The sequence below is a fragment of the Carassius gibelio genome, chromosome B23, assembly GCF_023724105.1.
Source record: "Carassius gibelio isolate Cgi1373 ecotype wild population from Czech Republic chromosome B23, carGib1.2-hapl.c, whole genome shotgun sequence".
In the NCBI taxonomy this organism is placed as follows: Eukaryota; Metazoa; Chordata; class Actinopteri; order Cypriniformes; family Cyprinidae; genus Carassius; species Carassius gibelio.
This window is the reverse complement of record NC_068418.1, coordinates 6,324,849-6,337,607: the sequence shown is the minus strand read 5'-3', so window position 1 is coordinate 6,337,607 and position 12,759 is coordinate 6,324,849. Positions and strand designations below refer to the sequence as shown.

The 12,759-nt window shown below is 37.3% G+C and overlaps 1 protein-coding gene across 2 annotated transcripts in view; it reads left to right on the top strand.

Moving 5' to 3' along the window:
• The first annotated feature begins 301 nt into the window (after window positions 1-301).
• plcg1 (phospholipase C, gamma 1) overlaps window positions 302-12,759 on the top strand; it is a 49,758-nt gene continuing 37,300 nt past the window's right edge. For both annotated transcript variants that reach the window (XM_052593737.1, XM_052593736.1), the window contains exons 1-2: window positions 302-523; window positions 1,097-1,378. In XM_052593737.1, the coding sequence (XP_052449697.1) occupies window positions 1,162-1,378 (217 nt within the window). In that variant the 5' untranslated portion in view covers window positions 302-523; window positions 1,097-1,161. The remainder of the gene's footprint in view (window positions 524-1,096; window positions 1,379-12,759) is intronic.

Below are 12,759 nucleotides of genomic sequence, written 5' to 3'. Positions count from 1 at the left end.
AGCAGGCAGTGTGCAGTGCATACTGTGTGGTATAGAATAAGCAGTAGGCCTACACTAGTAATGGTTCCCAAATGTTGCCTGGGTCATCTATGTCCAATTCATACAGGAAATTCAAATACTGTGCATAATATACACACTGTCAACAATAGCAAGTGTAGTATTGCAGTATACTATTCCAATGCATACTAGTTCACACACTGAGCACAGAGGAGCGCAGGGTGCACACTGCGCCGGCGCTGCGCTCCAGCGGTGAGTGGAGACGGAGAGCGGCGCTGTGTCTTTAAGAGGCCGAGCTTCGCTGCGCCGCGCCGCGCTGGAGGGATCGGCTGATGGGGGAAGGGCCTGGCTCTCACTCTTGAGCTCATGGCGGAGAACAGACCTCACACCGCCGCAGCTCGGATCCGACAAACCCGCGTCTGATCTGGAGCACAGGACGACATGAGCGCTGCTGAGATCGCGGACAGACTGGACGTTGTGTTTCTGCTTTTACTGAGTCCCGGAGATCCAGCTGCATCCAAACACGGTAAGACAAAACAAACCTGTTATCATCATCATCATCATCATCATCATCATCATCATCGGTGTTCCGATCTGAACTAATGCATCTCATATGAAGCCTTTCAAATCTGATCGGTGTGTTGAAACTTAAGAAATGTGTAGTTTTAAATCTTGTTGTTGTTGTTGTTATTATTAGTAATAATAAGCATCAGTTATTTTTTGTTTATTTGTTTGTTTGTTTGTTTGCTTGCATTGGTTACATCCGTATAAAGTGATCTTATTGACTGTATTGAACTAACGTTAAATAATATTAGAACAACTCTATTTAATCTGATTCTTATGATATGTGTTGTTACTTTATATGTTATGATAATAATAATCGATGCATTTCATTACCTATAACGTTACACATCAGACATTCACCTTAAGATATTTCTGTAATGTATAACCAGCAAAAAGCTCAGTAAGTCCAAGTCTAAAGGACACATGTGGATGCATCTCTGAGCAGGCCTCTGTGTGTGTTTTCATACTATTTGCTACTATTTCACAATGCTGTTTTGTGATTTTTCTAATGCCCTTTTCTTCCTTATTTTGGTAGGTGTCCTCATCAGGCCTGGCAGGCTGTGAATTATTCGGAAAGGAACTGAAGAACAAACAGGGGAAATGGCTGCGACCGCGGGCTTCTCCTCCAACGGCCCTGTGCCCTGGACGCTGAGCGACACCGAGGTGAACAATCTGTACCGGGATCTGGAGCTGGGCACTGTCCTGACCCTCTTTTACTCCAAGAAGTCCCAGAGGCCGGAGAGACGGACGTTTCAAGTCAAGCTGGAGACCCGGCAGATCATCTGGACCAGAGGAACGGATAAAATCGAGGGCGAGAGTAAGTTCAGATTGGTGGATGATAAATCAGTGCTTGGCATTATGGATTCAGAGTTACCTTTGCATAATTCACAACCACACTTTGGGTTTTGAATGTGCCATTAGCGTTTAGTAAATATGCTTAATAGTGGTTCGTGTTTATATAAGCATATTCTGTTCGGGAAAACATAAAGAGTTTTCATATCAAGAGCTTCATTCAGTTATTCAGCAGATTTTAGTTTTATTGACTGTTTGGTTGGTCACACTTTAATTTAAGCTCCATTTCTCGTCATTAACAAACTATTAACCACATGGTTTGCCTCAATTAACTCCTAATGTGCTGTTTATTAATAGTTAGTGCATTGTTAAGTTTAGGTGTTGGGTAGAGTAAGGCATGTAGACTATGCTCATGCAGAACATGTGCTTTATAAGTACTAATAAACAACCAATATGTTAATGATATGCATGCTAATAAGCAATTAGTTAATAGTGAGAATTGGTCTTTTTACTAAAGCGTTACCGTTTGGTTTGATATTTGCGTAAAGTATAACGGTTTTAGGTTTCTACAGCCTCAGGATGCATCTTCAGCCTCCGGATTCTCTGTGATTTTCGTTTGATGGACTGAGTTGATTTGTTTTGGTGACACCAAATGGTTTTGTTTTGGGCCGACGGTAGGTTAAACACGTTTAGCAGCAGTATACTGCTCGTCTCAGGACTGATTGTAGGGCAGGCGCTGCTGTTTTCCTGCGGCGGGATGTCTTACACACAGCTGCGCTTTGCTCCGGATGCATCAGCCACACTAAACAGAAGAGAAAAAACCAGCCAGTGAGCCTCAGCGAGATGTAATAGTGCGTCTGAAGATGAATGTGACGCTCTTAAACCAGGCGTTTGGTAGGGCTGCTCTGCTGAATGGAAGGATTTAACAGATTTTACTGTGTGTGGCGTTCAAGGTTGTTGAAGTCATGATATTTAGGTGTGGTTGGACCTGAATTGTGTGTTATATGAAGCATATGCTCATTTATTTTCTCTCCTATAAGAACACATGGTCACAGGAAATCTGCCCAGAGATCAGACTGAAGATCTGTAAATATCAACCTACTTTAAAACTGAGAAAGTCATTAAAATGAATAAAATCCTAAAACAGCATTGGGAAAGTTCACAGCTTTTGAGAATATCAATTATGCTATTTAAATATATCCAGACTTTAAAATGACTTGCTGTCAATGTAGTCTACAAAATACAAACTAATGTTACAAATATCAAGTTATCGTAATTTATTGGTCACGGGTAGTGATAAAGGGATTTTTTTTTTTTTTTTTTGATTGAAACCAAGATTAAAGTTTTAATTTAGTAAAATGAGTGATCGGTATTATTGGTATTTAGAATATTTTGGGTCAAGGTTCAGCTGACGTTTGTTATCTCGTGGAGACACACCACAGGAGAAGTGCTAATGAAATGTGACTTTTTAACATTATTTTAAACAAAAGTTTGGTTTTGGGCAAATATTTTTAGCATTTTTAGTTTTGGGCGATCATATCTAGTCAAAAACAGTTGGAAGGTCCGACATTGGTGTATTTGCATGGTACTTCTTATTGGGGAAATATGACTTTCATTTCCTACTAGTTAACCATATTAGTGAAGTTTTGGTTTTGTTTGATGTTGGCCTGTTTGTCACAAACACATTGTGTGTGTGTGTTTTAATAGTGACCCAACTTGTAGAATAATTATTTTGACAGTATATCTATCAATATCTATGTTTTTCTTCATGTAACATTTTAGCCCACATCTTTATGCTTTCGAAGGATCTTAAAGGGGTCATAGGATGCTGATAAAAAGAACATTTTTATTTTGTGTAATGCAATGTTAAAGGGGGGTGAAATGCTATTTCATGCATACTGAGTTTTTTACACTGTTAAAGTTTCAAAAATTAAGTTGTAAGTTTGAAGGAGTATTTCTGTTCCCAAAATACTCCTTCCGGTTTGTCACAAGTTTCGGAAAGTTTTTTTCGAGTATGGCTCTGTGTGACGTTAGATGGAGAGGAATTTCCTTATATGGGTCCTGAGGCACTTCTGCCGGAAGAGCGCACACTCCCGTATAGCGAGGCTGAGCACAGACATTTCACTGATCAGAGCGAGAGCGTCGTGAAATGTCACAAAAGGAGTGTGTTTTTGGTTGCCAGGGAAAGACAACCCTGCACAGATTACCAAAAGAGAAACAGCATTAAGGGACCAGTGGATGGAGTTTATTTTTACAGATCATCAACGGAGTTGTGCAAGTGTTTGTGTTTGTTCCCTGCATTTCGAAGATGCTTGTTTTACAAACAAGGCCCAGTTTGACGACAGATTTGCGTATCGTTTATTTCTTAAGGATGATGCAGTCCCAACGAAAAAGGGTCACGATCATGTGCTGGACCCGCAGGCGGTGGGTAAAACTGCTTAAAATATCTCTGCCTCCTTGTTAGTGCGTCCGCCTCCCATGCCGGAGACCTGGGTTCGAGCCCCGCTCGGAGCGAGTCGTTGCTGCTGCTGCTCTCGTTCAGTTTCAGCCTCGGGATCTGATTCTGGATCATAAATAAACGGCTGAATCTGACTGTTAGCCATGGTTTGTTTTGGATGATGGTTTTTCCCTCACGGTAATGTCACAGCTTCCACATGCTCTCAACGCAAAAGCCTACTGTTGCCCGTGATTCTTTAGCTCCGCCCACACGTCACGCCTCCAGCCGGTCGTGTTTTTCCGGGGAAAATCGGTACAGACTATCTTTCTCTTATGAATATAATAAAACTAAAGACTTTTTGGATTTATGAAGGATGCAGTACTACTCTATAGGTACTCAAGATTAACAGGATATTGAGTGAAAACGAGCATTTCACCCCCCTTTTAAGCGGTTTAAAGTAAAAAAACAAAAAACACAATTTTCCACATAATGTAGACTATTGTTGCTCCTCTATTCTCTGCCTTTCTGAAACGTGTGATTTTACAAAGCTCAGTGAGGTGTGCTCTGATTGGCCAGCTGTCCAGTGTGTTGTGATTGGCCGAATGCCTCTAGCGTGTGACAGATATGTTGTGCCCCTCACCATACTGTGATGCCGTTTGTCCCAGTGCGACAAGAGAAAAACAATAAAACCCATTACAAACTAGGCTTTTGTTGCATCCAGTGGTGACATAGTTACTTATTATAATGACTTGTACTGTGTAATTATGCATTGCCTTGCTTATTGCGCTGCGTAAACATAGCCTTAGTTCTCATTGTAGCCTTCTCTACCAGGAAACAGTCATCCATAAAATGCTCTGCACACATCTGAATATTTGGGTTGAACTGTTCTGCATCAGTGTTGTAAATACAACTTCTCCAGCGATTTCTAGTTGTGTCCTCTTTTGAAAGAGCCAAACAAAGTAGTTTTACTTTCACAAGCAACAATACTACAGCGAGAATAAAAGTTACGCCTTGTGTTTGCGTGAACATTTGTGCTGCGTTATGCAAATCTTCCCACATTGTGACATAGACGTGTGGGGGTGTGTTTAAATGAAGCGTTTTAGGAGGGAGTGGACGAGTCTTAACTTTTATAAAGAATATCTCTTTGGATTTGAGACTTAAGTCTTTGTAACTTTAGGGATCTTATCTATTCATGAACAGCTTGTAACACTCCAAAGAGAAAGGAAACCTGAAATCGCATCATATGACCCCTTTAATGACTAGGGGTGGGAGAAAAAATAGATTCTCTGATGCATTTTTGTTTAAAATGTAAAGTTGTAAAGATGTATTTGCACAGCAGAAGAATTAATTGGGGAAAAAAATGTAGATCAGGAGTAGTTTTGGAATTGGATGGTGACTCCCAGAATCAGATCGGATCATGAAGTGCCTGAAGATTCCCACCCCTAATAGATGTACAGGATGTATGGAAACATTCTGATGCATCGTTAATCGTCATTGAAACGAATTGTGAGGTACCCATAGAGTCCCACCCCTGTTAATGACACAGCCGACTGATCTTTAAAAAGCGCTGCTTTATTTGCGATATGAAAGAGAGTTGTTTTGGAATGCTGTTTAGCTGTATGGACCAGTTAAAACCATTTCAAGCGCTCTCTGTTTGCGTGGCAGGTGACGTTTAGATTTGAACTCGCACATCTAGTTCAGATGCACTTGGCTTGGTCTCCATGCTCAACTGATCGTGCTAACATGTTTCTTTATTTCGACTGATAATCAGTGTGTCACTCCTCCTCAAGCACATCAGATAAGCTCACTTATGAATGTTTCGGTTGGTCTGTAAGCCGAGTTGGATCTGCACCAAAACGTTCCCCCAACTTCACGCTCCGATATCACAGAATCAGCAGTTAATAAAACTCACGGTAACCAAAGGTGTGTTCGCGTCTTTGGACAAACTGTGCTTTTAGAGATTTTAATTGTAATGGGTTTTCCTGAATGTTCCTGTGGTTAAACTCTCTCTTAAGGTGTGTGTGTGTGTGTGTGTGTGTGTGTGTGTGTGTGTGTGTGTGTGTTTGTGAGACAGGAAGACTCTCGGTTGTGCTTGTTTCCTGCTGCCCTGTTTGGAATTGTCAAGCAGTTCTCTTGCACCAAGCCTGAGCTCCAACCGCCTTTGTCCTGTGTGTGTGTGTGTGTGTGTGTGTGTGTGTGTGTGTGTCTCAGAGAGGGGCTTCCTCCGCAGGACTGTTGTGTTTGTACTCCCCAGCTTTATCATATAAAAAGAAACAGATGGAGCAGATGTGGACACTAGTATCAGGCCCTGCTGACTGAGGTCATGTGTGTTGGGTGTTGTGCAAGGACTTTGTTCTTGTAGATTCTGACGACTCGAGGTAATCCGAACCAAACTTTGAAGAGAAACTCACTCATTTAGTTCATGTGGATTTGGGTCAGAAAGTCGTCTTTAGTGAGACTTAATCTAAAGAAGTTCAAATAAAAGTTCTGTTAAAATAAAGTCTTGGTTTAGAGATGAATGGTTTGTACTACATACTTCATGCGTTAATAGAAACTCTTGGTAATTGGTAGTTGGGAAATCGTCTGATCTGATCGTCTGATGGACGTAAACCAAAAGATCAGATTGATTTTGAAAGCAATTTTACCTTGATCTTTTGACATCCAAAGCTCATTGTACCATTGAAAGATCACGCAAACATTTGTGATCATTTAAGAGTCTCGTTTAAGAGACTAGAAATGAAAAATAAACATTAATAGTGCTGTCAAATGATTATTCGCATGCAAAATAAGTTATTGTTTACATAATGTGTTTGTACTGTTTACGTACATAGAAATACACGCATACAGCATATATTTTACAAATATTTACATTTATTTACATGTGTATATATTATATTAATATATAAACATAACATATTTTTCTGAAATATATATGTGCATGTGTGCATTTATACTGTATACACGCATATATATTTGTAAACAAAGACTTTTTTTACTTTGCATGCGATTAATCATTTGACAGCACTGATATTATATTTCTACTTCTAAAGTAGATATGATTGGGGTCCCTTAATTAGGAAGGTAATTAGTTCAAGTGTTTGTTTTTGATTTAAGGCTTTAGATCTGAACTATGCTTCATCTGATTTGACTAGTTTCTTCATTGGTCTCATTAAGGACATTTTTATGGCCATTGGCCTTAGGTTTATGATTCCTTAATCATGTCTTATTCACACAATATCTGTCATATCAAATGTCATTGCGAGTCATCTTATTTCCTGATATGATTTAGGAATAAAATACTTGAATGAATTTGATTATCAGTGCAAAGAACAAAGCACGAGGTTTGAGTCAGGTTATGTTGAAACACACTCATTACTTCTTGTGCCAAGATATTCTTCTTGTGTGTTTTAAATTAAAGTTAACTTGTCCGTATTATCTGTATTTAATGGAAGAAACTAATCACAGAAGTGTTAAATTATCAAAGGTCATAAAGTACACTAAAGTACATTAAAATTGATATTTTAATCAATTATTACTCTTTCTGTAATCATCCATCATACTTTATTATAACTTACTGCTCTTTTGTGCAAATATTGAGATATTTTGCTTTTAAATGATAATTTAAAATGTGAACGTTTAGTTTTAATGCCTACTTTTGACATTAATGGCTGATTTAGTTTTTTAATTAAACAAACAAAGCTCCATTCATCTCAGTCGATATCTAGTGTCTGATTCTAAATTACATAACAGCTTTTTACCTTAATGTTGGAAATATGCAAAAAGGCTGAGTTTGTATGTCACAAAGAATTCAGAAAAATAAAAATAATGCGCAAAATGTTCTGTATTATTAATTAAAGTTTTGAGTTTTGTGTGTGGTAAGCACTGTTTAAAACAGATTTTATTGTAGAAGGTCAGAAAATATTCAAGATGTGATTGTGAACAATGAAGAAAACTTTAAAGGTTTAAATTTTTTTATTTTAAACAATCGGTAAAGCAAACACGTGGTTTTTACTTATTTGTTGAATGCTCTTGTGGTTTTAACAGTCTAGTTTTTACTGACATTTTCACTTTACTCTTTCACAGTTTGAATTTAATTTGAATATTAGAAATATTTAAGTGAAAAAATCAAATAAAATCTTGTACTTTTATCTGATACTTAATCATGATTAGTTAAGTATTTATAAAGTATATATTGTGAAACCACTCCTGTGAACTCATGATATCAGTATGTCTGTGTTAATTATGAAACCTTGCTAGCTATATTTGTCGTAATCTTTTTATAAAAGTAATCAGCCTTGTGAAAGCCACGCCGTGCCGATCAGCGACCTGTAGCTGCTCTAATATCATTGGGATTATGGCTTTATTTGACATTTTCAGACTCTTGAAAACCCTGAGCAGTATAATAACATTAAATATGACTATTGGGTTCTACAAGTGTCACTCTGTCTTACGGTTTACAGACTAAACTTGATTAGTTTCTACTAAACGCTGTCGTTTCTACAGAACAGTCACCATAGAGATCCAGAGTAGCACACACATAATGAAGATTTCATTCTGTGTTCTGCCGGATTCACCGTTTATGACGTGACTTTATGAGGAAATGAGTGTTACTAAAAAGTAAGATGGAGCTGGTGTTGAGTTTTATTTAATGACACCTGTGTCTCTGTCAGAGCAGCACAGGATGAGTGCGGTTAAAGAGCGAGAGGAGAAACGGGACGCACACACACACACACATGACTCTGTCTTAAATTTAGCAGCCATAAATATTTCTTAGAGACAGAAGCCGTGTTGTTGTGACATAGGTTTTCTTTAATGCACAGCTTATTTCTGTTTTTGGTTCATTCAGTCGTGGTACTTTCCAGATTCAGTTTCTTCCTATTCGTCTTGAATAATTTTGTAATTTGGTGTCTTTTCTAGTGCAGACAAACGATTATTCCCGATTAATCGCATCCAAAAATATAACGTTTAGTTTACATAATATATATGCGTGTACTGTGCATATTTATGTATATATAAACATGCACACATAAAGGCTATATTTAAAAATGTTTGTATATTAAAAATGTTATATTTTAAACCTTATTCTACCCAACACCTAAACTTAACAACAACCTTAATAACTAGTGTTGTCAAAAGACCTGGTACTTCGGTACCAAGTCGGTACTAAAAAATTTGAAATGTGATGGTACCAGGTTTCTTTAAGTACCGGTAGAACCGAGGTCCGGTTCTTGACGCATACAGCGCTATGATTTCCGCGAAGCAGAAAACGAGGACGGAATCTCAAAATCCAGTCATGAAAATGAAACTATGAAAATATGGACAGTCACGGAATTTGTCAAAGTTAGCATAAATTAATCAAATCAAATCTCCATATGGACCAATATCGGTAAATGTTAAGCCGCAAAAGTTGTTTGAAATATGAATCCTGCATGTTCTGTGTGTCTGAATGATCGAATAGCAGAGACGTGCGGGTTTGTTTACTACATAGACTGAAGCGCGTGACGCTTGCAATAATTTCAGCATCTGAGCTTCAGAGTTCTTTCTCCATCAAGGGATCTGTACTTTTCGATTCATGTCAATGGACGCACAGCGCACCTGTATTTGACGCTGTGCAAAGGCGCTCGACTCACCGTCGCTTTACGGATAGCGCTGTTTCTCACACATGCAAAGAGAGAGAGAGAGAGAGTCTTACCAAGCTGAATCGACACGCTATATGTAAACTATATTCTTTGTTGTAATCTCCTGTCAAAATAATGGAGTTCATTTAGAATGATTCATATTTTTCGAACAAGAAGAACATATGTCGGTTTTTCCAGTAGCGGGCGGAGCTAATGCACAAATGGCAATTTCATTGGCTACCGTTCATCTATTACCGTCCCTGTGTTTCAGCAAATCAGTTTGACCTAACGCATACGTAACGCAACGTGATTAATATTCATGAACCCAGCAGCTCGTCAATCCATAGTGCATTGTATATTGTTAGTATGGTAGTAGAATTAGGAGTATTATCTTTTAATAATAATTATATGATCTATTATTATTATTATTATTATTATTTTTTTTTTTACAGAAACCCTCAAAGACCAAAAATATCTTAAGCATCACCACCAGTCTTTATTCAGTTAAAATGACAATTATGCGTTCATTAAAAGTTCATTTTTACATTAAGGCATTGTGCTACTAAATATAACTATTATTTAGTAAAATGTATATGATACTGCTACTACTGTTGAAAAAAATAATAAAACTTTATTTTTTAAAGAAATCACAAAATATTTCTTCCATGTTTTAATTTTAATAGCAAATAAGCCCCTTTAAATTTCATAAATTAAGACAAATAAAATTTGGGTGAAACTTGTTTACTGTTTTTCATAATTATATAACTTGTAGAAAAACTTGAAACACAATTGTAAATAAGTATAAAGAATGGCATTGGTTTTATTTTTAGTGATAAAGTTTTTTTTATTTTAATTATTTTTTTTTTAATTGGCATATTTTTGTGTTTTGCTCTGGTACCGAAATGGGTACCGAGAACCGTGGATTTTCACTGGTATCGGTACCGAATACTGAAATTTTGGTACCCTGACAACACTATTACGAACTATTAATAAGCAGCAAATTAGGAGTTTATTGAGGGGAAAGTCGTACTTAATAGTGAATAATGTGTTCCCTAGTCTAAAGTGTTACAGTTTTTATCTCTCAGGCTTATGTAAAGCCCTAGAACCTGTATTTAACATAATAACCTGTTGTTCATCATTGTTCATGTTCCACTTACACTATTAAACATCTTAAGAAGAAAACAGCTTTTCGTGTCCTTTTTGGTAATCTGCAGTGTTGCTCGAATAGTTTTGGGCTATCCTGAGGCGTGTTGCGCTGTGGTGCTTGTGTGGGTGAGGCAGGTTCACATCCAGCATGTGAGGTGTTTATTATCTCTGCTGCTGCTCTTCCTGTCCTGGGGCAGGATCATGTTCAGCGACGGGATCCGATGTAATGTGGCATTAAATGATCACATTTATATGGTACATCAAAAAATATTGTGGAATTACCATGGCACAAGTCGTTGAAATCTCAAAAATGTGTCTTAATCAAAACGTTCCCATTGCTATTGTTGTCATTTTTAGTTGGCGACTTGTGTTATTTTTAGGGATGTGATGATTAACCGCGAGCTGGTTGAAAGTCAATTAAAATATGTGACGATTCAAATCGGTTTAGATGCTAAAAAAATCGAGATTCATTTAGGGGCAGGAGTTTGTGAATGTATGTCTGAGGGAACTTACTGTCTTCAGAAGAGTTTAGATTGTATTTTTCTGTTCATCTTGTCTCTGCATGAATCATATTAAAGTTCATAAGTGCAGCGCTGCTTTGTTTACAGCGGTAACCAAGGAAACACTGCATCATTACGGTTCTTAAGTGCAATTGCTTTGTTTACAGCGGTAACCAAGGAAACACTGCATCATGGCTGTTCATAAGTGCAGGGCTGGTTTGTTTTACAGCGGTAACCAAGGAAACACTGTAAGCTCCACCTGCTGGCAGAGAGTGAATCTGCGTCTCGTTCAGCTCGTTTGCTGTTTCTGTTTCTTGCAGATACTTTTTATTTATAGTTATACAAAACTGAAGTCAAGCAATTATGTTTTTACTTAATTTCTAAATTATACAATCTAGTTTAGATTAAAAACTGCTCATGTTGCGTATGCTGCATCTTTGTTTGGATCATGGTTAAAATCCAGTGGTTGTCTCTAATTTCAAATGGAAAGAGCACAGACAAAGCTTTATTTATGTTTATGTGAAGAGATTTCTTTTATTTGTGTTACTTATTTGATTTGGGGCTTGTTTTAATATTTTAATTTAGTTTTGTTATTTACATGTACGTTATTTTTATTTAGCAGACACTTTTATCCAAAGTGACTTACAAATTAGGACTTGAGCGGCAATAAATACCAACCAAAGAGCAACAATATGTGTTAAGTGTTATATTAGTATATTATTATCGTGTTATTTCAATTTCACAAAGAAACCTGCTACAGTTTGTCCAAGCCATAATAAAGGAACACATTTAATTTATAATTTGTCTTAAATCTCGTTTTGTGATGTGAATCCTTACATCCCTAGTTGTTTTTAAATATATATGTGGTGTTGTGCTTACAATAACTAGGGTTGCAAAAAGGTGGAACATTTCCAGTACATTTTGGAAACATTCCAGGATTTTTGGAATATTCCAGGGATTTTATTTTTGAGAAGTTATTTTCCACCTGCAACCCTAATAGTAATAATAAAGGTATAAAAGTAATATTCCTGCAGCTGAGACAGAAGAGCACTAGCAGCACTGTTTCTCTGAAACTGATCTAACGTGTAGCTCGAGAGCAGTTCAAGCTGCTTTGGGTAAAAGTCTCTGCTAAATGTGGAATATAAATGTAAAAAGGAATTTTCATGATGTAACAGTTTCATGCTGTGGTGTTTTGCTCAGGTTACTGGTCACATTTGTAGTATTATAAAACTATAATTGTTTTCTAAAGTAACTCTCTGTTATCTCATGGACTCACACACGGTTCGTTACAGACGTAGGTAATGTGGTTCTTGTCATTTTCTCTGCAGAAAGCTGGTGAAGTGGCTTTGCTTTCGCATTAGATACATTAGGGGAAGTATTTCAATAATCCTGTCCAGTTAACCAGTACTGAATCTAATATAAAATTCATGGAATTACACTGCCGTTCAAAACTAGTCCGTAACATTTCATTCTTTTTATTTTTTGAGAAGAAAGTCGTATTTTTCTTCAGCAAGAATGAATGAAATTAGGCATGTAAAATATCGATTATTTCCATGATCGATCATCGTTTAAATTAATGATCAATTAATCGATTAATTGTTAACCATAATGCTGAAAAATTGTCTATTGCAGGCAGCAGTCACCGGCATGACAGGATGTGCAAAAGCCACACACACACACACACACACACAAAATGCTTTCTCAC